At 49.5% G+C, this 21,250-nt stretch overlaps 1 protein-coding gene across 6 annotated transcripts in view; it reads right to left on the bottom strand.

The window, feature by feature from the left end:
• Positions 1–20,739, bottom strand: part of LOC146020957 (uncharacterized) — a 30,856-nt gene extending 10,117 nt beyond the window's left edge. Inside the window, exons 1-2 of one of the 6 annotated variants that reach the window (XM_083154669.1) lie at positions 20,473–20,739; positions 2,578–2,651 (exon numbers count right to left, since the gene is read on the bottom strand). Coding sequence is in view for 3 of the 6 variants with exons in the window: in XM_083154672.1 (XP_083010798.1) it covers positions 2,578–2,588 (11 nt within the window). In the remaining 3 variants the exon portion in view is untranslated. The other 5 variants (XM_083154672.1, XM_083154670.1, XM_083154673.1 and 2 more) reach the window with 5 other exon arrangements.
• Positions 20,740–21,250: the final 511 nt, after the last annotated feature.

The following is a 21,250-nucleotide window of genomic DNA, read 5'->3' as shown; positions in this document are numbered from 1 at the left end:
ACTGACACCTAAATCATTATACACATAGAGTATATGTGACATATACATTTGACAGACTTGAATCCGGCGCTGGTGGTAACTGCAACTTTAAAGTTTACATTTTAATGTTCTTACTTTTTTTTTTTTTAAACAGGGCACCTTTGGGGGAGGGGGGGGGGGGTGGTTGAGGCCACTGCTGCCAACAAACAGCCTCATGACATTCAGGGCCAGATGTACTAGGCTTCAAAAAAGTGATAAAATGGAAAGAGATAAAGTAGCTGATACTTTATTTTTTTGTATTTTATAATTTTTTGAAGCTTAGTACAGCTTTCCCTAAGTGTGTTAGCACTTTTGTGGTGGTGACCGTGCCAGTGGCTGGCCTGTAAATAAGACATTTCCTCTGCAGGTCCCACCCTATTAGAATAAAAGTGAAGAAAGAATCCGGGACAAAGAGAGAGAAGTGAAAGAGAGAAAATGTGTGAGTGAGAGTGAGTGAGTGAGTGAGTGAGTGAGAGAGAGAATGAATGTCGGGGATTGGGACAGGGCAGGTATTTTAAAGGAAATGCAAGGAGGATAATGAGAGTGTCAGGGTGTGTAAGAGATAGATAGAATTTGGCTGTAAGGAAAAGTGAGGGAATGACAGAAAGAGTGAGAAAGTGTCAAAGATAAAGAGGGGGTGATAGAGAGAGTGCCCAGGATAGAGAATTGCGGGAGATGAGATAAATGGGATGAAAGAGAGAGAGAGAGAGAGAGAGGGAGGGAAGAGAGAAATGGGGTGATAGAGGGTGTGAGAAAAAGGGGGTGACAGATGATGTAAGGGATGGGATAAGAGAAGATGTCATGGATAGAGAGAGGGGCTGTGAGAGGGAAGAAAGAAAGGAGGTGATAGAATGTCAGGGATAGAGTGAGGGCGTGAGGTGTCACAGATAGATATATAGTGAGAGAAGGTGTAACGAATACAGGGGTAAGAGAAAGAAGGGGGTGAGAAAGAGAGGGTGTCGGGGAGGGGGAGAGAGAGAGAGAGAGAGAGAGAGAGAGAGAGAGAGAGAGAGAGAGAGAGAGAGAGAGAGAGAGAGAGAGAGAGAGAGAGAGAGAGAGAGAGAGAGAGAGAGAGAGAGAGAGAGTATCAGGGAGAGAGAGGGAGGGAGGGTGAGAGTGAGAAGGTGACGGGGATAGAGGGGATGAAAAAGGGATGAGAGTAGGGGGTGAGATGAGACAGAAAGGGCTGAGAGAGGGTGTCAGAGATAGAGAGAGGGAAGAGAGAAAATGATGTCAGGAATAGAGAGAGAGAGAGAGGAAAGAGAAAGGGGTTGAGATAGACGTGTCGGTAATAGAGAGAGGCAGTAAGAAAGAGAGGGTATCTGGGATAGAGAGGGGGAAGAGAGAGAGGGTAAATTATAAATATATATATACACACACACATACAATATATCAGGTATATAATATATACCTGACGACAGGGCCCCCGAGCCCTGAAACGTTGCCCATCTGCACATGGATTAAAATATACTAATTCTTTTCACCGCTATCAAGTCTCCGAGTGCCGCTTATTGTTCTGCATCTATATATACACACACACACACAGCCAGAATTCCAATGCGCAAAAGGTCCACTTTTTACTCAGGCCTGTAACAGTCGTAGTAGCCTTTGAATGCAGTGCAGACGCTTCTCCTTAGGGTAGACTATTCTCGGCTACCAGGCAAAATCACATGGCAATAAATGGAGGAGGCGCACACCGTAAGCATATATGTTATAACACTTTATTAAACTTAAAAGCTGACGTACATTTCAGTTTAAAAATATGTACATAGCAGTACCGTCACCAGCGTATGGTACATCGGCAACCAGGCGGGCGCTGACTCGTGCCCGCCTGGTTGTCGATGTACCTAAACTGAAATGTACGTGAGCTTTTTAGTTTTAGTAAAGTGTTTTAACATATATGCTTACGGTGTGCGCCTCCTCCAGTTTTTATATAGATAGATAGGAGTCAGGAGTAGAGAGAAGCGGTGAGAGAGGGGGAGAAAGACAGAAGGTGCCAGTGATAGTGGGACAGAGAGGGTGTCGGGGGCAGTGGTGCAAGTAGAATTTTCTTGGTGGTACTGATAGCCTCCACCAAAAATGGGCATGGTCATGTGTCATCAGGGGGCGTGGTCACACAAAGCTAGAGGAGTGACTAAATGACAATAGAGGCGTGGACACAGGAGACAGGGAATGAGAAACAGGGAATGACTGGGGGTGGGTTAGCTCTTGCTTGGGGGAGAGCCGGGCAGCTTGTGCTTACAATAGTGGAGCCTGCTCCTTCATGCTGTCAGCACCGCTGATGCCTGTCAGTGTGACAGGCTAAATCAGCAGTAGCCGGTAGCTGCATACAGCACCAATCATAACGCTGGGTGGGTGGGCTGCGGATGCATTATATTTAGACTTAAAATGAAAATAGAAATGACAGTGGATCAGGCGTACCTGCAACATATTTCTTACAGGTACTCCGTACCACGCCGTACCCCCTTACTTGCAACACTGGTCAGGGGGGGGGGGGGGGGGGGGAGACAGAGAGACAGAGAGAGAGAGAGAGATTGGAAAGCAGCTGAGAGCACTAACCAGGCCAGCATGGAGGTGACCGTGGGGATCTGCCGATGTCAGACGTCAGGTCGTGCTCATGCCAGAGTCATGCCCTGGAAGAGGAGACAGCAATGAAGAATGTACATCTACAATAGTTGAACCAGCAGCTCTAGCCATGGGGAAAGGGGGGGATATGAGGAAAGTGAGAAGGAGAGGGGTACATGTGTGGGTGGGGATGGTGGTCAGGGGTGCCATGGATGGGGGAGAGGGATGTGAGCAAGATAGGGCTGTATGTAAGCATGGTAACAGACACACTGCTTGGAGTGGGGTGATGCGCTGCTTGAGGCGGGTTACACACTACTTGGGGCAAGGCCACATGCTCTGTTGTTCCCACGGGACTCCCCCCGCACGTTTATTCGGCGCCCCCCCCCCCCCACACACACACACCTAACCTGCCCCCCCTTCTTACCCGCGGTCTGCGTCTCTGTCGGGACCTTCCTGACCGTCACGGTCCCGGTCGGCTCCTGCTGCTACAATGAAAACGGACTCTTAGAAAATGGCTGCCCCATACTGCAGACAGAAAACTGTCTGCAGTATGGGGGCAGCCATTTTCTAATTGTCAGTTTTCATTGCAGCAGGAGCCGGCCGGGACCGTGTCGGTCAGGCAGGTCCCGGCAGAGAGCCGGGCGAGACGCAGACCGCGGGTAACTATAGCCCCGCAGCCCCCCCGGCGGCGCCCCCAATTTCTCTGCGCCCCCCCCCCCCCCCCCCCCCCCCCGCGGGGGCTGCGGAGCTATAGTTACGCCACTGCATGGGACTACCAGCCTTCCTTTCAAGCCAATTTCCTTTCAATTTGCAGGGCAGCGGGGGACTTGGGCTAAAAGTGGGAGGCAAGTCTGCCCCCCATATTACACAACACCATAGTACGTTATAATACCCAATACAATATACAACCCCCCCCCCCCCCCATATTGCACCCAGTACATTCACACACACAACATAGTACATTATACGCAGCCCCATATCACACACAGCACATTGCACACTAGTAAATTATACACAGTACACAGCCCCCCCCCTATATTATACTCAATACACACAGCACATTGCACACAACACAAAAGTAAATTATACAGAGACGACCCCCCCCCCATATTACAACCAGTGAGTACCCACACACACTATATCAATTACACACATTATACACAGACCCCATTCCCTCAGTACTCGCAGCACTCACATGCCTGTGTTCTTCCTTCCTTCCAGGGACGTGCAGGAAGTCAGCACACTGCACAGCACAGGCAAAGGAGCTGTGAGAGCAGAGCTGACACACATGGAGCCTGTGGTGGGCGGGGCTAGCCTCGGCTGCTAGCTCTCCACTCCTCAATGCACAGACTTGCTTCCGGTCTGTGTGCACACAGTGACAACAACAGCAGCAGCAGCAGCTCGGCAACCTCAAACAAACCTGCGGTGTAGAGATGGGCAAAACGGATCACTTAGCCGATCCGGGATCCAACGGTTCATTTAATGAAAAAGATCCGGATCGTTCACGCTGATCACCGGCTCACATTGAAAAAGGGTTGATTTTATATTAACAAAGCATAAAATCTCGCGAGAGGTCGATAGCTCTCGCGAGATTTCACCTGTACTTAATTTCGTTTGTATCCACCGGGCAGGAGGGTGGGTCATTTTCGTATGTAAATGACAGATGGCTCACCTTTTTGGGATCGGCGGCCCACTCGTTCTTTAAAGGGATCCGTTCAAAAGATACGCTTCGTTCAGGAACGACCCATCTCTACTGCGGTGCCCGCCTGTACCTTCCCGATACAGGCCCCGCCAGTTACGGACGCATGCAGGCGCAGTCCAAAATTCACTGGGGGATTACCAAAAACCGGGAAGATGGAGGAGGATTGCAGGTCAGCGGGAGGCTCATGCAGAAAGCGGGAGCCTCCCGCTGAATGCGGGAGGGTAGGTAAGTATGCCAAGGGATTGATTAAAACTTGAGCTTGTTATGTTATTTTCTAGTTCTTACTGCATAAGGCATTTAGGGGCCCATTTACTATTGAATATTTTGCTACCGGTATTCTGAGATTGGGGGGGGGGGGGGGGTAGTATGCAGGAGATTGGTGCATGTGTGTGGGGGCGGTTAGGTGGAGGTTGCAGAAGCAGACACAACCAGAAGTGTGATGTGGATGTAGAAAATGGCCACTACCAGGAATGTTAGGTGAGTACAGGAGATGGGCACTACAAGTAGCGTGAGGTGGATGTAGAAGATGGCCACTACCAGGAATGTTAGGGGAGTACAGGAGATGGGCACTACCAGGAATGTTAGGGGAGTACAGGAGATGGGCGCTACACGGTGTGTGAGGTGGATATAGAAGATGGCACTACCAGGAATGTTAGGTGAGTAAAGGAGATGGGCACTACAATGTGTGAGGTGGATGTAGAAGATGGCCACTACCAGGAATGTTAGGGGAGTACAGGAGATGGGCACTACAATGAGTGTGAGGTGGATGTAGAAGATGGCCACTACCGGGAATTTTAGGGGAGTACAGGAGATGGGCGCTACCAGGAATGTTAGGGGAGTACAGGAGATGGGCGCTACACGGTGTGTGAGGTGGATATAGAAGATGGCACTACCAGGAATGTTAGGTGAGTACAGGAGATGGGCACTACAATGTGTGAGGTGGATGTAGAAGATGGCCACTACCAGGAATGTTAGGGGAGTACAGGAGATGGGAACTACAATGAGTGTGAGGTGGATGTAGAAGATGGCCACTACCGGGAATATTAGGGGAGTACAGGAGATGGGCGCTACACGGTGTGTGAGGTGGATGTAGAAGATGGCCACTACCAGGAATGTTAGGTGAGTACAGGAGATGGGCACTACAATGTGTGTGAGGTGGATGTAGAAGATGGCCAATACCGGGAATATTAGGGGCGTACAGGAGATGGGCGCTACACGGTGTGTGAGGTGGATGTAGAAGATGGCCACTACCAGGAATGTTAGGGGAGTACAGGAGATGGGCACTACAATGAGTGTGAGGTGGATGTAGAAGAGGGCCACTACCAGGAATGTTAGGTGAGTACAGGAGATGGCGGTATTCAATGTGAATACCAGCGACGTGCAGCTGTTTAGGATTCGCTGCACATTCGCCACTGCCCGCCACGTTCCGGAGCCTCGACGGCTCCGGTATTCAACGAGTCAGGGGCTCGCTGCCCCTGACTGGCGAATTTGTGCTCCTGCGTCGATGCCGCAGGGAGCCTTAGGACGGTGGCAGGCAGGGAGATGGAAGTCTCTCTGCCTGCCCCAGAGCGTATGTGGGGGGGAGGTGGGCTCCCCGGGTGCCAGGCAGCACAGGCTGCCCCCCCCCCCTGCCAGCAGGGGACGGGTATATTCACTACACCCGATAACGATCGGGTGCAGTGACAGTGAATATATGAATATCTAATGAGCGGCTCGGCTCCGGCCCCCTGCTGGCTGCTGTGTAAAAAAAAAAAATAATAATTTTTTTTTTTAAATTAAATATATATTCATGTGCTTACAGCACATGAATAAAAATAGCATGCCCCTCCTCAGAATAAAATTCCTGATTTTTTTACACCAAATGTAAAAAGCAAAACACTTTATTTTAAAAGTTCACCTTGCACTTCACCATAAAAAGATAGCGATTGCTACTCGGTGAATCATGGCGAAAAAAAACTTGAAATGTATTCGCCATTTGGTCATTGAATAGGGTGATTCACCGTTTTTGTCAAAAATTCGCCAAACAGCACAAATTCGCCATAAAAACCTGGCGATTCAGCCTCATTGAATACCGACCAATGTGTGTGAGGTGGATGTAGAAGATGGGCACAACCAGGAATGTTAGGGGAGTACAGGAGATAGGCACTACAAGGAATGTTAGCGGAGTACAGGAGATAGGCACTACAAGGAATGTTAGGGGAGTACAGGAGATGGGCACTACAATGTGTGTGAGGTGGATGTAGAAGATGGGCACAACCAGGAATGTTAGGGGAGTACAGGAGATAGGCACTACAAGGAATGTTAGGGGAGTACAGGAGATAGGCACTACAAGGAATGTTAGGGGAGTACAGGAGATAGGCACTACAAGGATTGTTAGCGGAGTACAGGAGATAGGCACTACAAGGATTGTTAGCGGAGTACAGGAGATAGGCACTACAAGGAATGTTAGCGGAGTACAGGAGATAGGCACTACAAGGAATGTCAGGGGGGTATAGGAGATGAGCACTACAAGGAGTGCAGGTGAAGGAGATGGTGGTGTTTGTACAGCGTTGCAGTACAGATTCAGACACACACAACCGTATTAGAAATGTGTTGGGCGTTCCTAGGTGGTTACAAGAGTTAGCTAATCAGATGCAGATGTAACATAGTACAGGTGTGTTGCTGACAGGGCGCACCCACGGCCGCTTTAATACATTGTGGGGGGGGGGGCAATACCAGCGCAAATGATGTACATTGATACTACCTCCCTTCATAACAATGCTAAATACACCAATGTGTGTTGTGGGGGTTGCTTATCCTTACTGTTGGGGGGCCCAGCTGTATGTTCCCTACATTGTCCACTACACCTAGCCTGTATATAAAATGATATGTAAAGGGAAGCTTGGTGCAGGGGTCCAAGGTGAGGTTGGGTGTCAAAAGTAAGCGTAATGGGGGGCTCAGAGAGATCAGTGTACCCAATATTTCTGTTGTCAGCCCTGCCAAACCCACAGACACACACACACACTGCCTTACAATCCCTGCTAGTGCCTAAAGCCTAAAGGGGTGTACACACGGAGCAAATTTGTGCTATTTTCTAAACAATCTGACTAGATTGCTTAGAAAGTAAGCACAGATCTCTCAGTGTGTATGCTCCGAGAGATTAAAGATCTCTTGCTAACTAATTCAATGCATGCAGTCCAAATCTAGTGAGATTGCTTAGCAAATGACTGCAAATCTCTCTGTGTGTACAGAAAGAGAGATACTGATCGCAATCTCTCATTCTGAACCACTACCCTGCCTTTTTTTGCTTAAGCAAAATTGCTTAGCACAAATCTCTGCGTGTGTATGTGCTCTCCATGGGAGATCTTGACACCAGAAAAATTGCTTAGCAAAATTGCTTACCACAGATCTCTACGTGTGTATGCCCCTTAACCCTAACCTTCATACCCTGCTCCCTAACCCTCCTCCTAGTGCCTAAACCGTGCATAGTATTTACTATATATTTGATCTAGAGGGGCCCTGGATGCGCCTACCGGGTTTGGTCACGCCCACTTCAGTACCCGTGCCCCACAGCTGTCTCAACAGCCCACTCGGAATCCTCAAAGTTAATGAAGTCAAGAGAACAAAAACAGATACTGTAGCAATAAGGTGAGATAAGAGTATTCTACACCACTGGTACTGATACAGTAACGCAGGCATTTTTCTCCAATTTACTAATGTCTTCTCTAATTTCCTTTCTCACATGGATAATACCGCACTGGAAATGGGCACCATAACTTCCAGAAGAACTCCAGTTACCAGTTACTGCACAAACAGATTGTGGAAGGACTCCTGAAGAATGGATAGCAGGAGATGCCAATCTGCTGTGTCAAGGACGCGCTCAGCAGGCAGCTGTGTATTACACAGATTTTCTCATGAAAAGAGGCCTATTTGTAGTGCCTGACATATCATCAGTCCACGTCTGTTTTATTATTAAGCATTCCTTTGGCATGATACCATTGTTGTTAGACCCTTAAGAAAACACTGGCAGTTCTCATAAAACAGAACAATATGAAAATAACAATATTATTCTGTACATATAAAACACCAACATTTCACATAGCACTGTGTGTAGTCACACGGACATTACTAATTACATTTGGTAATGGGTAGGAGGGCGCACACTTCCACCTTTTAAATAATTACAGACACCCATATTTACGACACTGTCCTGATTTCATACATAGAATGATGTCACCTGAGTTACTGTGATGTCATTGCTCCTGTTCATGGCCCTGCCTATAATGAGCGCAGGGTGTGCGGTGCACATGGGTCTGATTGTAAATGCAGTTTTTCATTTTTATCACCAATGCTCCGGCAGCGGATTCTCAAAGGCATGCTCAGTGGCTGATATTTTATTATTAGCCCCCGCTGCAGAGCAGGGGTTACATCAGTATAAATGGGAGGGACTTAAAAGCATTCAGCCAATCATAAGTGACCCGCAAGTGATCTGCCCCTGATAGGGATAGATGCTCTTGTTTTCATGACCTAGCTTTTCTGTAACTACATGGCCTCCCCAACTCCCTTCTTGGTCCCCTTTGTGCAAGAAGTCGCAAATGCGTTTCTTTCGAACGGGGCTTAAAGTGGTCAAGGAGAGGTGGGAAAACTCATATCCCCTGTCACAATTACCCCCCCCCCCCCCCCCCCCTCCTTCCCTGCTAGGTGGATCCTGGGCCAGTGCCAAGGTTTTTGGCATCCCTGCAAACTACAAAATTTGTTCCCTACCCCCCATACTTTATAAAGGGACAGGGGTCTCACAAGGAAGGGGTGTGGTCTCACAATAGTACCTCCAATTCAAATTATGCCATAAAGTAGCACAATCATATTCACATTACACCGCATGTAGTGCTCCTGATTCATATTACACCACATGGTAGTGCCCCTTATTCACATTATGACACACAGTAGTGTCACTTACACATAATGCCCACAGTATTATTGCTCATAGATATAATCCCCAAAACAGTAGTCCTTTATACACATATCTATCTCTATCACTCCAGCAGCTTCCTCTCCTCTATTCTTCACATCAGTGGCGGTTACAGCATGACATCACATATGCTGTGAAGAAAGCCGCTGGGACAAGCTCTTCTGTTGGAATGACTGTGCAGGGCTGTGGTTGAGGTGCAACTGAGTTCTCCCTAACATTACAGGAGGTGAAACTCAGTTCCAGCCCCCACCACCATCACTTTAACCCCTGCATTCTAATAACTAGAGAAACGTAAGGCTTTTTGTGCACTGCAAATACTGGGGAACGTTTTGCACAAAATAAGTTTGTGTCTGATTTTTCAGGTAGTCCCCTACAACACTTCACTTCACTCCTAGTGAAGTGAGTAAAATGGGGAGGATAATGGGCAAAATGTGGCCCCTTTCCGCACCTATTTGCACATGTGTAGACTCCCCCCCCCCCCCCATGCAGGGGCCAGAGCAATGAAGGGGGACCAGCGTTTTATGGCCGTCCCCACGAAAAACGCTGGGCAGGCCAATGCCTGTTTGGGGCGGACAGCCGCCATTAGTGCCCGCCCCATTTTTGGCCATCGCCAACTGAAATTAAAGTTCATTTCCACTGACTTTTATTTCTGAAGGGGAGAGAATTAATTTGATTATCGTCGGTGACCATACAATGATTTCTGTCCCCTTTGGCTGCATGCGAGGGATTGTGTTCTTGGACACATCCCCTCGCATGTTACCGAGGGGATGCGGGCAGCACTGACGGGGGCGTTCATTGGGGCGGCGGGCGGTGCTTACGTTGCAATGCAATAGGGTCTGAATTAGGCCCTATATTGGGAATCTGTGGTCTGCATAGAGGAGACATGGCCTATTCATGCAATTCTAGGGGGCGGCTTGAGATACCCAAGGAAGTAAAGATTCTATAACAGAATCTAAATCTGTGCATGAGCTCAGTGCAGATTATTTTTGAGTGATAGTATTTATAGGGATGGGCTCAGACAGATGGTCTCTACGCCTAAACCAGCTCTGTCCCTGCCCCTATCATGAGCTTAGGATCTATCAATACTGGTGCGTGTGTGTATTTTTACCTAGAACCCTGACAATAAGCTACGGCGCCTTCCAAAGACGGAATAACAACATACTTCTACTTTGATGCAAGGAATAAGTTTGTATAGTAAATCCTAGGGTGAGATATGGGTTTGTACAAGTCATGGAGGAACAGCAGCTGATGGAAGACATGTAAATGACCCAACTGTGCGTCACCATAATTATACTTTTATTTGTGGCAGAATGGAAGAAAAAATGTAACCAAATGGCCGGGAACTGCCTTGCCCCAAATATTCAGAGGTTTAAATTCATTTCAGCCCTAAAAGTTATTCGAAAATATAAAATACCGACGGTCAAAATATAGAAAAGCATTGACATACAGTCAAAATACCGACATGTTCAAAATGCCGACATTCATAACGTTGACTTGGTCAAAATACTAACACGGACAAAAGGATGACATTTAAAATGTCGACATGTCACAAAGTGTCGACATTTTTATGCGTCTATGTTGACAGAGTGTGGCTGCTTTACGAGATTTCAAATAAAGGCGGACACAACTTCGTATTGTGATCTCCTGTCTGCGAGTTCACACAAATAGACTACAAACTACTGTGTATATCCATTTGTAAGGACCAGGTGAGGCTCTAGAGGAGGGGCTGCAGCACCATTTAAAATTCCAAAAGGGGAGGCGCAGCAACTGCCACCAACTGTCATTCTGAACTAGCGGTTGGTGTGGCTCCTGTTTGAATTTCAGACTGTGCTGCAGCCCCTCCTCTGTAACCGCCACTGGTAAGGACTGAGATATTTAGCACCAGTATGCGCTGTAATATCATTTGGTGTATCAACCGAAAACAAATTCCTAGTATACCTGGCCAATAAAGCTGATTCTGATTATACACCAGAATTAGTGGCATCATTGGAAATAATATGGCAATCCATATGGCAGGTGAAGTGTCTCCGCCAGACCAGGGCCTCCTATGTTTGCGGCTACGCATCAGTGGATAAACTTGCATTGACACACCCAATCATACTCCCATAACACGCCCAATACATGGACCATTGGTGCGTGTTCCTGTAGCCAGTCACCACCAAGAAACACCCACCACCTTTCTGTTACCACCTTAACTGATCACAACAGGCATCTTTGTGTGTACACTGTGGGGCAGATTCAATTAGCCGCAGGGTGGCTAAATTGTGGATAAATCTCAGCAAGGACCTATTCCATTAATGCCGCTACCCTATGCGGTAAACTCTGTATGGTGCATTTAACACAGATCATTCCCTAGTCTCAGGTGCTACGAGGAATAATTGGTGGTAAGATCACCCTTCGGAGGCGTACTGCGCCAGGTATCCCATAGAATCTGGGCACTTAAGCCAGAATCTATACGTTCATACATTAGCCGTGGGATTACTGCATAGGGAGGTAGACTAATAATTGAATAGCTCCAGTAGTTATACTTGCACTAATTGAATCCGCCCCACTAACACTTGTGCTGTAGCAACACCATTAGAGGACACATCTATATCGGAATTACATGTAGATTGTGGACCTGATTCAGGCCTGTGCTGCGAGTGTTCAGAGCCCGACCAGCAGGTAACCCCCCCCGCCAAGCCCCTCTCCACGCAGCCGTGCAAACGGGGGGAAACGCTCACCATCAAATGATTTTCCCCGCGCTCGCAGCACTTTGAAGGTCATGGGGAAAAGGAGGCCGCTGCTGACGTCGGCCGCTTGTCCCTCCCAATGGTCGGGCAACACTTTTTCTGGGGCACTCCCAGAAAACGCTGACATTCCGCCCCCGAACGGCGCCTGTCAATCACCTTGCATTCAGCCAGCAAAGGCTAGCCTGGGAATTATAGTTCCACAGCACAGAGGCGTAGCTACCGTAAGGCAACCACCGCGGCTGCTTGGGGGAGCAAGCACCAGCGGGGCGCCCCCGGTGCCCGGGCACTCTGGTCAGACCCCTCCGCATGCCACCGCATTCAGTCCGGCACCGCAGATAGCCTCCGGGCTCCGTCTCCTGCAGTAATGAAAAATGTCACGACAAAATGGCTGCCCCCTAATAGCAGACAGTTTTTACGGATGCTAGAGGAGGCCGCCGCCTCCTCTAACATCCCTAAAAAAACTGTCTGCTGTACGGGGGCAGCCATTTTGTCGTGTAATTTTTCATTACTGCAGGAGACGGAGCCCGGAGGCTTTCTGCGGTGCCGGACTGAATGCGGGTCCGGCGGCATGCGGAGGGGCAAGGTAATTTTTTGGCGGGGGGGGCGCCACAATATTAGTTACGCCTCTGCCACAGCACAACCCAAGGTTAGTTGATTAATCTTAATTTTACACAAAATAACCAGCCCGCCATCCGCAGCCCAATGGACAGCCCCGGGCTTCAGCCCTGGATGAGTGAAGCCTGGGAGGGAGGACCCCTTTATTGGGGCATCCCGACTTTCACGTTACTAAACACCACACTTTTTTTTTTAAAAAGGGCACATTTCCGATGAGAACCGTCAGAAATCGTACTCTATTACATTCCCACATTTCGGCCGAAACTTGCAAATGTATCATATGCGATATGGTGCAATTTTTTTTCAGACACCTAAAAAATGGCACCCTATTACATCTCACCCTTAATGGGCTAATAATAAGTCTTTGACATGCTGGGTGACGGGCAGCGTCCATGATGATCTGTCAGTGGCTGCAATGTGTAACCTCTCCGGGGCAGAAAGTCGTTTGTTCACTCATTGTAACGCTAAGTAATGACCGAGCCATTTGTCAGAGTTGTACAGGAAGGATCAGTGTAAAACGTGAAATAGGTGAGAAGGGCCTTATCCAATAGAGTAAATGGGAGCACGACCTTTAAGATCATGTACATTTGTCACTTAAATGCCCTGCTTTCCTGTTAATCATTAGGTAAACCCAATTAACATTCCTTTTGTTAACATCAAGCAAAGTTGTATTTCTTTCTTGTGTTAAATAGATAACTTTACAACATTCTGCACACCTTCATTGATGATGATGACTTTATAATATCCCTATTATACAGTATATTCAGTGTTGTTTCATCCTGTTGTGTATGGACCGGTCAGCATCAGTTATCACGGCTCCCTTTAGCATGCGGGTTGTCAGTGTCAACGTCCACCCAATGTTCTGCTGTGCCCCCCCCCCTACCCCTGCGGTCGCTCAGACGGCGGACATATTTTCAGAACACGGCCGCTATTTGAGGGTCTGCACATGCGTATTTCAGCGTGCGCATAAGTTAAAAAATCACCGATTATCGATTTCTGTACTTTAGCGACTGATGCTGAATCAGGTTCTTTGGTTTTAAACCATTTTTGGGATATTTTTGGATATTCGTGTGTGTTTTTCTGTTATAGTTTGGTGCACAAAGAACAAAATGTCATAAATAAGCCAGACTCATTCTGGACTCATTTCAACACTACAAATTTACATCAGTTCATTTTAGATAAGGTCACATTTGTTTTCCAGCTTTGGAGCGAGCAGCGGACCATAACGTCCCCTCCTGGCCCCGCTCTCCTTTTCATTTCTCTAGTTACCTCTTTATCCACATTGCTTATTACACCCTCCTGTTCAACATAAAGGACCAAGGGCTGTAGTTCCCAAACTATATGCCATGACACCCTGGGGTGACTCAGGACACTTGCAGGGGTGCCTCAGGTTTGAGGTCCAGGACTAATTCAATTTATTTATGGTCCGTGTGATAAACACTTGGATCTGTCTCCTGGGATGTCCCAAAGCAGGACTTTCTTCTCCATCACCCACACTAAGGGGCTGAATTATCAGCATCCGCATCTGCCCCATAGGCAGAGAAAGCAGGGCAGGGATGGGGCACAGAGGCGTAACTCTGGGAGGCAATGGAGTCATCTGCCGTCGGGCTCCTGCTCTCAAGGGGGCACCTCTCCTCCCCAGCAAATTTAAATCAGTTAATTGAAAGCCTTCAATATTGCTTCTGTGGCTGACTTCCCTTCCTAGTAGGACCATAGACATCACACTCTATTTTAAACATAACATACATACTGTACATACATATTGGGGGGGCACCAATATTTATCTTGCCTCCGGGCAACTAGGGTGAACTTATGCCACTGATGGGGCAATGCAGGTATGGGGCAGTGCAGGGATGGGGCAGTGCAGGGACGGGGCAGTGCAGGAATGGGGCAGTGCAGGTACAGGGCAGTTCATGTATGGGACAGTGCAGGGACGTGGCAGTGTAGGGATGGGGCAGTGCAGGTACATGGCAGTGCAGGTACAGGGCAGTGCATGGACAGGGCAGTGCAGGGATGGGGCAGTGCAGGTACGGAGCAGTATAGGGCAGTGCAGGTACAGGGATGAAGCAGTGCAGGGATGGGGCAGTGCAGGTACATGGCAATGCAGGTACAGGACAGGGCAGGGACTGGGTAGTGCAGGGACTGGGCTATGCAGGTATGGAATAGTGCAGGGACTGGGCAGGGATGGGGCAATGCAGGGACGGGGGAGTGCAGGTACAGGGCAGCCCAGGGATGGGGCAGCGCAGGGACTGGGCAGTGCAGGGCAGGGACGAGGCAGTGCAGGAACGTGGCAGTGCAGGGATGGGGCAGTGCAGGTACTGGGCAGTGCAGGTACAGGGCAGTGCAGGGATGGGGCAATGCAGGTACAAGGTAGGTACGGGGCAGTGCAGGGATGGGGCAATGCAGGTACGGGGCAGTGTAGGTACAGGGCAGTACAGGTATGGGGCAGTGCAGGTACAGGGCAGTGCAGGGATGGGGCAGTGCAGGGATGGGGCAGTGCAGGTACGGGGCAGTATAGGGCAGTGCAGGGGTGGGGCAGTGCAGGTACGGGGCAGTATAGGGCAGTGCAGGTAAAGGGCAGTGCAGGTACGGGGCAGTGCAGGGATGGGGCAGTGCAGGTACGGGGCAGTATAGGGCAGTGCAGGGATGGGGCAGTGCAGGTACGGGGCAGTATAGGGCAGTGCAATTACGGGGCAGTGCAGGGATGGGGCAGTGCAGGTACGGGGCAGTATAGGGCAGTGCAGGTATGGGGCAGTGCAGGTATGGGGCAGTGCAGGGATGGGGCAGTGCAGGGATGGGGCAGTGCAGAGACAGGGCAATGCAGGGACAGGGCAGTGCAGGTACAGGGCAGTGCAGGTATGGAAAAGTGCAGGTGCAGGTACGGGGCAGTGCAGGTACAGGGCAGTGCAGGTACGGGGCAGTGCAGGTATGGGGCAGTGCAGGTACAGGGCAGTGCAGGTACAGGGCAATGCAGGTATGGGGCAGTATAGGGCAGTGCAGGTACAGGGCAGTGCAGGGATGGGGCAGTGCAGGTACGGGGCAGTATAGGGCAGTGCAGGTATGGGACAGTGCAGGTACAGGGCAGTGCAGGGGCAGGGCAGTGCAGGTACAGGGCAATGCCGGGACAGGGCAGTGCAGGGACAGGGCAGTGCAGGTACGGGGCAGTGCAGGTAAAGGGCAGTGCAGGTATGGAAAAGTGCAGGTACGGGGCAGTGCAGGTACATGGCAGTGCAGGTACAGGGCAGTGCAGGTACGGGGCAGTATAGGGCAGTGCAGGTATGGGGGCAGTGCAGGTACAGGGCAGTGCAGGGATGGGGCAGTGCAGGTACAGGGCAGTGCAGGCACGGGGCAGTGCAGGTACAGGGCAGTGCAGGTACAGGGCAGTGCAGGTATGGGGCAGTGCAGGTACAGGGCAGTGCAGGGACAGGGCAGTGCAGGTATGGAAAAGTGCAGGTACGGGGCAGTGCAGGGATGGGGCAGTGCAGGTACGGGGCAGTATAGGGCAGTGCAGGTATGGGGGCAGTGCAGGTACAGGCAGGGCCGGATTAACAATGGGCCTGATGGAGCTACAGCTCCAGGCCCACTCTCCAAATAGCTGAGGGCCAGGGCTTTCCAACGAGCCCAGCCCCGCGTCGCTAGCCCCCGGGAACCGGAGATACCACCAGGCAAACCTGGAACATTTTCCCCATAAGATAACATGGGACCCGCTAATTCTGTCCTCCACTCGGTTCCAATGTCTGCTAGTTCCCCCTCAGGCATCACAGAAGCTCCAGGTTGATCTCAGTCGAACCCAAATCGCTGGGCCTTCAATCTGATACCTGGTCCATATGGGTTCTAGAGATATTGCGGGTAAACCCATTTTTTTTTTTTATCAATTACCTAGCTCCACACAGGTGATGGCATTCATACATTACCAGGGAAGTCCAGGAGCAGAGCATTGTGTACCGAATGCAATGGGTCATGTTGGAGGGTATGGGACCATATTCCCAGGTAAGTCCCTGCATTTTCTGGTATGAAAGGGATATTATTTCAAATAGCCGGGACATGCAGTGCTCTGAATACAGCCGGGCAGCCCCCTGCTCTCTGCCCGGCTGTCAATGGCTGTCATTTCTGCCCGGCGGCGGCTGTCCTCCAGTTACCGTGAGCATGTATTTCCCCTTGGCAATGAGCATGTAATTCCACATGGCAGCGAGCATGGAACCCCTGGCAATGAGCATAGGACCCCTGGCAATGAACATGGAACCCCTGGCAATGAGCATGGGACCCCTGGCAATGAACATGGAACCCCTGGCAATGAACATGTAGCTAAGCAGCACTTACAGTATGTAGCATCATTTTTAATAGGCATTATGGTGTTTGGCATAATACGTAATCGAGATTATGGTGTGTGGTTTAACATGTAATGGGCATTATGGTGTAAATTTTTAATGCGTGCCATTAATGCCCCTATTTATGAAGCATATTGTGCATTATTGCTCAATCTGTTTGGTATAGTGCAGGCATGTCCAAACTATGGCCCTCCAGCTGTTGTGAAACTTCAAGTCCCATCATGCATTGCCACTGTTTTGCTATTAGGGAATTCTAAAACTATGTCAAGTCATGCTGGGACGTGTAGTTTCACAACATCTGGAGGTCCACTGTTTGGACATGCCTGGTATAGTGTGTATTTTGGCTCATTCCATGTGGCATAATGTGTAAGAGGCAAGTACAGTATAAGGGGTTACTATTGTGTTGCATGATTTCTATAAGGGTTATATGGCAGTACGGATGGTGTAATGGTTAGCATTACTGATCACGGCACTGAGGTCATGGGTTCAATACCCACCATGGCCCTAACTGTGCGGAGTTTGTATATTCTCCTCGTACTTGCGTGGGTTTCCTCCGGGTACTCCGGTTTCCTCCCACAATCCAAAAATATACTGCTAGGCTAATTTGGCTCCAAACAAAATTAACCCTAGAATGTCTGTGTGTGTGTGTGCGTGTACATGTGGTAGGGAATATAGATTGTAAGCTCCACTGGGGCAGGGACTGATGTGAATGGTCAAATATTCTCTGTAAAGCGCTGCGGAATCTGTGTGCGCTATAAAAGAAACTGCTAATAATAATAAATATGGTGTGGTAAACTTAGGTGACCACATAAACGGTACTGAAATGTTGTCTAGTTTTGGCTTTCAGTATTTTTTTTATGACTGGAGTGCCGCCTCACCCCGCAAGTATCTTAGGATATTGGCATCCTTCTTCCTGCATTTTTTTTTATGCCAGCCCACTGCCTTTTCCAGGCATATATAAATAGTTGAAAGTATTTACACAATAGAGACATACCCATGAGCTGACCATCCAACCAAAACACTGGTCACGCCCCCCACATTATTAGGTGCTGGCCACAACCCCTATTATTGCGCATAATAGGCCCTTGATCATTTTCAGCTCCAGGCCCATTTAAGGCCCACATACACTAGCCGATTTTGGTCAGATTTCGTCCAGATCAGTCGGATCTGGCCGAAATCGGACCAAAATCGGCTAGTTTTGATGTCCCCTCAGATCCGATGTGCGGTCCCGTGCGCATCGGATCTGCGTCGGGTGGTCGGACCCGCTGCACGTCCGACCACCCGACTTGGGACCTAGTGGGGTGGCGCGGCGGTGGAGGGAGCAGGGGGGGCTGGGGACGCTGCGGAGGACACAGGCGGCATAGAGCCGGGCAGGGGGAGCCGGGAGCTTCAGTACTGAATAAAAAAAAAAAGCCCATACAATGAATGGGCGGCCTGTGATTGGCTGAGCGCTCTCTCAGCCAGTCAGCAATTGGCTGAGAGAGCGCTCAGCCAATCACAGGCTGCCCATTCATTGTATAGGCTTTTTTTTCTAGCACTGACAGCTCCCGGCTCCCTCTGCCCGGCTCTATGCCGCCTGTATCCCCCGCAGCGTCCCCAGCCCCCCCCCTGCTCCCCGGGTTTTTTACATGTGATAAATCGAGACGATTTATCACATGTAAAAAATGGCACATCAAGTGCCAATCTAATCAAGCTCCCCCGGGGAGCAGCCACTGAAGCTCAGGGGGAAGTTGGGGGCCACTTGTCCTAAGGACAAGTCGCCCTAGTGTATGGGTGCCTTTAGACCTTAATCCAGCTCTGGGTACAGGGCAGTGCAGGGATGGGGCAGTGCAGGTACAGGGCAGTGCAGGTACGGGGCAGTGCAGGTACAGGGCAGTGCAGGTACAGGGCAGTGCAGGGATGGGGCAGTGCAGGTACAGGGCAGTGCAGGTACAGGGCAGTGCAGGGATGGCGCAGTGCAGGTACAGGGCAGTGCAGGTACGGGACAGTGCAGGTACAGGCAGGGCCGGTGCAAGGTTTCTTGGCACCCTAGGCAAAACTTTGGCTTACTCCCCCCCCACAAACACACACAATTTCCCAGTTAGTCAGGTGAAAGTGTTGTCGCATACATTTTCCTACCGCCTGACTGTATTGAGAGGAAGGAAGTATTTCTCAAAAGCATCTGTAATTATTTGATGGGCACACTTAGTGACACCCCTTCCCAGATCTTGGCGCCCTATGCAGCTGAGTATCTCGTTCTATTTCATTCTGCCTCTGATATATATATAGATATCTATATAGTGCCTCTCTCATATTCCTTCACATTTCAGTCTCTCTTAAAATAAATACTATCTCTTTTTAGTTCTGCCACACACACCTATATCTGTTTCTTTTCCCACGTGTCTCATACATACATACATTTTATATATATATATATATATATATATATATATATATATATATATACGCACACACATCTGTATACTTCCTCTCACATACATACATACATACATACACTGCATCCATACATACAGTATATCTATTATTAATGTGGTCCTGGTAGGAAGGGTGGGTTAGGATAAAAATACTCCATGGGGTCTGGAAGTATCTGACCGTCATTGTGCTGTGTATCGGGTTTCGTACCCAACCATTGTGCACTAGCATACTAGCATGCCAGTGAAGTAGTTGAATATTAAATATATGCATAATAACAGAAACTGGATAAAAAAATATACTACAAACAATAATAAAGTCCTTAAAAAAATGCTTTTACAAGCAGATGTTTTTTGGGGTGATAGTAGTAGGAACTGGGTAGGGGTAGTTATAGTGGCACATAGCAGCTGTGGAAGGTGGTGGGGTGAGGGTGGTAGTAAAGTCTGGGCAGGGGTAGACATAGTGGCACATGGCAGCTGGTGGAGTTGGTGGGGGTGAGGGAGGTAGTAAGAAATGTAGTGGCACATGGTAGCTGGGGGAGGAGGTGAGGGTAGTAGTAGGGACTGGGTGGGGGTAGTTATAGTGGCACATAGCAGCTGGGGGAGCTGGTGAGGTAAGGGTGGGAGTAGTAGGGACTGGGTGGGGGGTAGATATATTGGCACATGGTAGCTGGGGGAGCTGGTGAGGTAAGGGTGGGAGTAGTAGGGACTGGGTGGGGGGTAGTTATAGTGGTACATGGTAGCTGAGGGAGCTGGTGAGGTAAGGGTGGGAGTAGTAGGGACTGGGTGGGGGGTAGATATATTGGCGCATGGCAGCTGAGGGAGCTGGTGAGGTAAGGGTGGGAGTAGTAGGGACTGGGTGGGGGGTAGATATATTGGCGCATGGCATCTGGGGGAGCTGGTGAGGTAAGGGTGGGAGTAGTATGGACTGGGTGGGGGGTAGATATATTGGCACATGGCAGCTGGGGGAGCTGGTGAGGTAAGGGTGGGCGTAGTAGAGACTGGGTGAGGGGGGGTAGTTATGGTGGCACATGGGAGCTGGTGAGGTAAGGGTGGGAGTAGTTAAAGGTACTGGATAGGAGTAGTAGTGGGGACACAGATAATCTGGATTTAGCATAGGCTAAATGGACACACAGAGGATAGAGGCACCCACCTAAATCCACAACTCCCCATACAGCTGAGCAGTGAGCACACTCATAATTCTTAGTTTTCTGTCTTGCTACTGCTGGGAAGCTCGTCTGCGTTCTCCCGGTCTGAGAGGTCACACGAACTCTGGGAGTAAGGGGTAGTCTGCAAACTACATGCCACTATTCAAGTGTATTCAACACTATTTGAATACACTTGGAAAGGGAGATAATAGTTTACATACTGTCCCTGGCTCCCAGCGTGAGATCTAGTAATCACTGTGTATGTAACCTGTGTGACCAACTGCAGCTTGTGGGAGAGACAGCGCTGATGACTCCTGTCCCTGCCTGCGTATACTGGGGCATGCTGAACATACAGTATGTGTGTAACAATAGCAGAAAAAAATCAGCACTAAAGTGAAGAGGGGTGCCCTGGTGCCATCTTTTCCACAGCCAGAGCATTTTGCCTGACAGCCGTGGAGTCAGCCGAGGAGCTTACCCGGCTGTCAGGATCAGCATACAGGACCTTCCTTGTCCCAGCGCTGCTGCTACCACCGGGTTGTAGTGGGGGGTTACTGCTCCCTGCTGCTACCATGTCTGCTGCTGATTGTTCCCCAGCCACCTTGCGTGGTCCCACCGCTCAGCTGCCGCTGAGACTACTGCTGTCAAGGACTCAGGTACCGCTCCATGTAGCTGCAGTGCCGTCAGCTGTATAGCACTGCTGCAGGTGAGGGATGGGCTTCTTGCCGCCCCACAGAGAACCCGCAAAAATTGATTAAGAAATAAAACCAGTGGTCGGCTGCTGTT

The sequence above is a fragment of the Crinia signifera genome, chromosome 7, assembly GCF_055691185.1.
Source record: "Crinia signifera chromosome 7, ASM5569118v1, whole genome shotgun sequence".
NCBI lineage: Eukaryota > Metazoa > Chordata > Amphibia > Anura > Myobatrachidae > Crinia > Crinia signifera.
The sequence above is the reverse complement of the archived record's forward strand: the minus strand, read 5'-3'. Positions and strand labels throughout refer to the sequence as shown.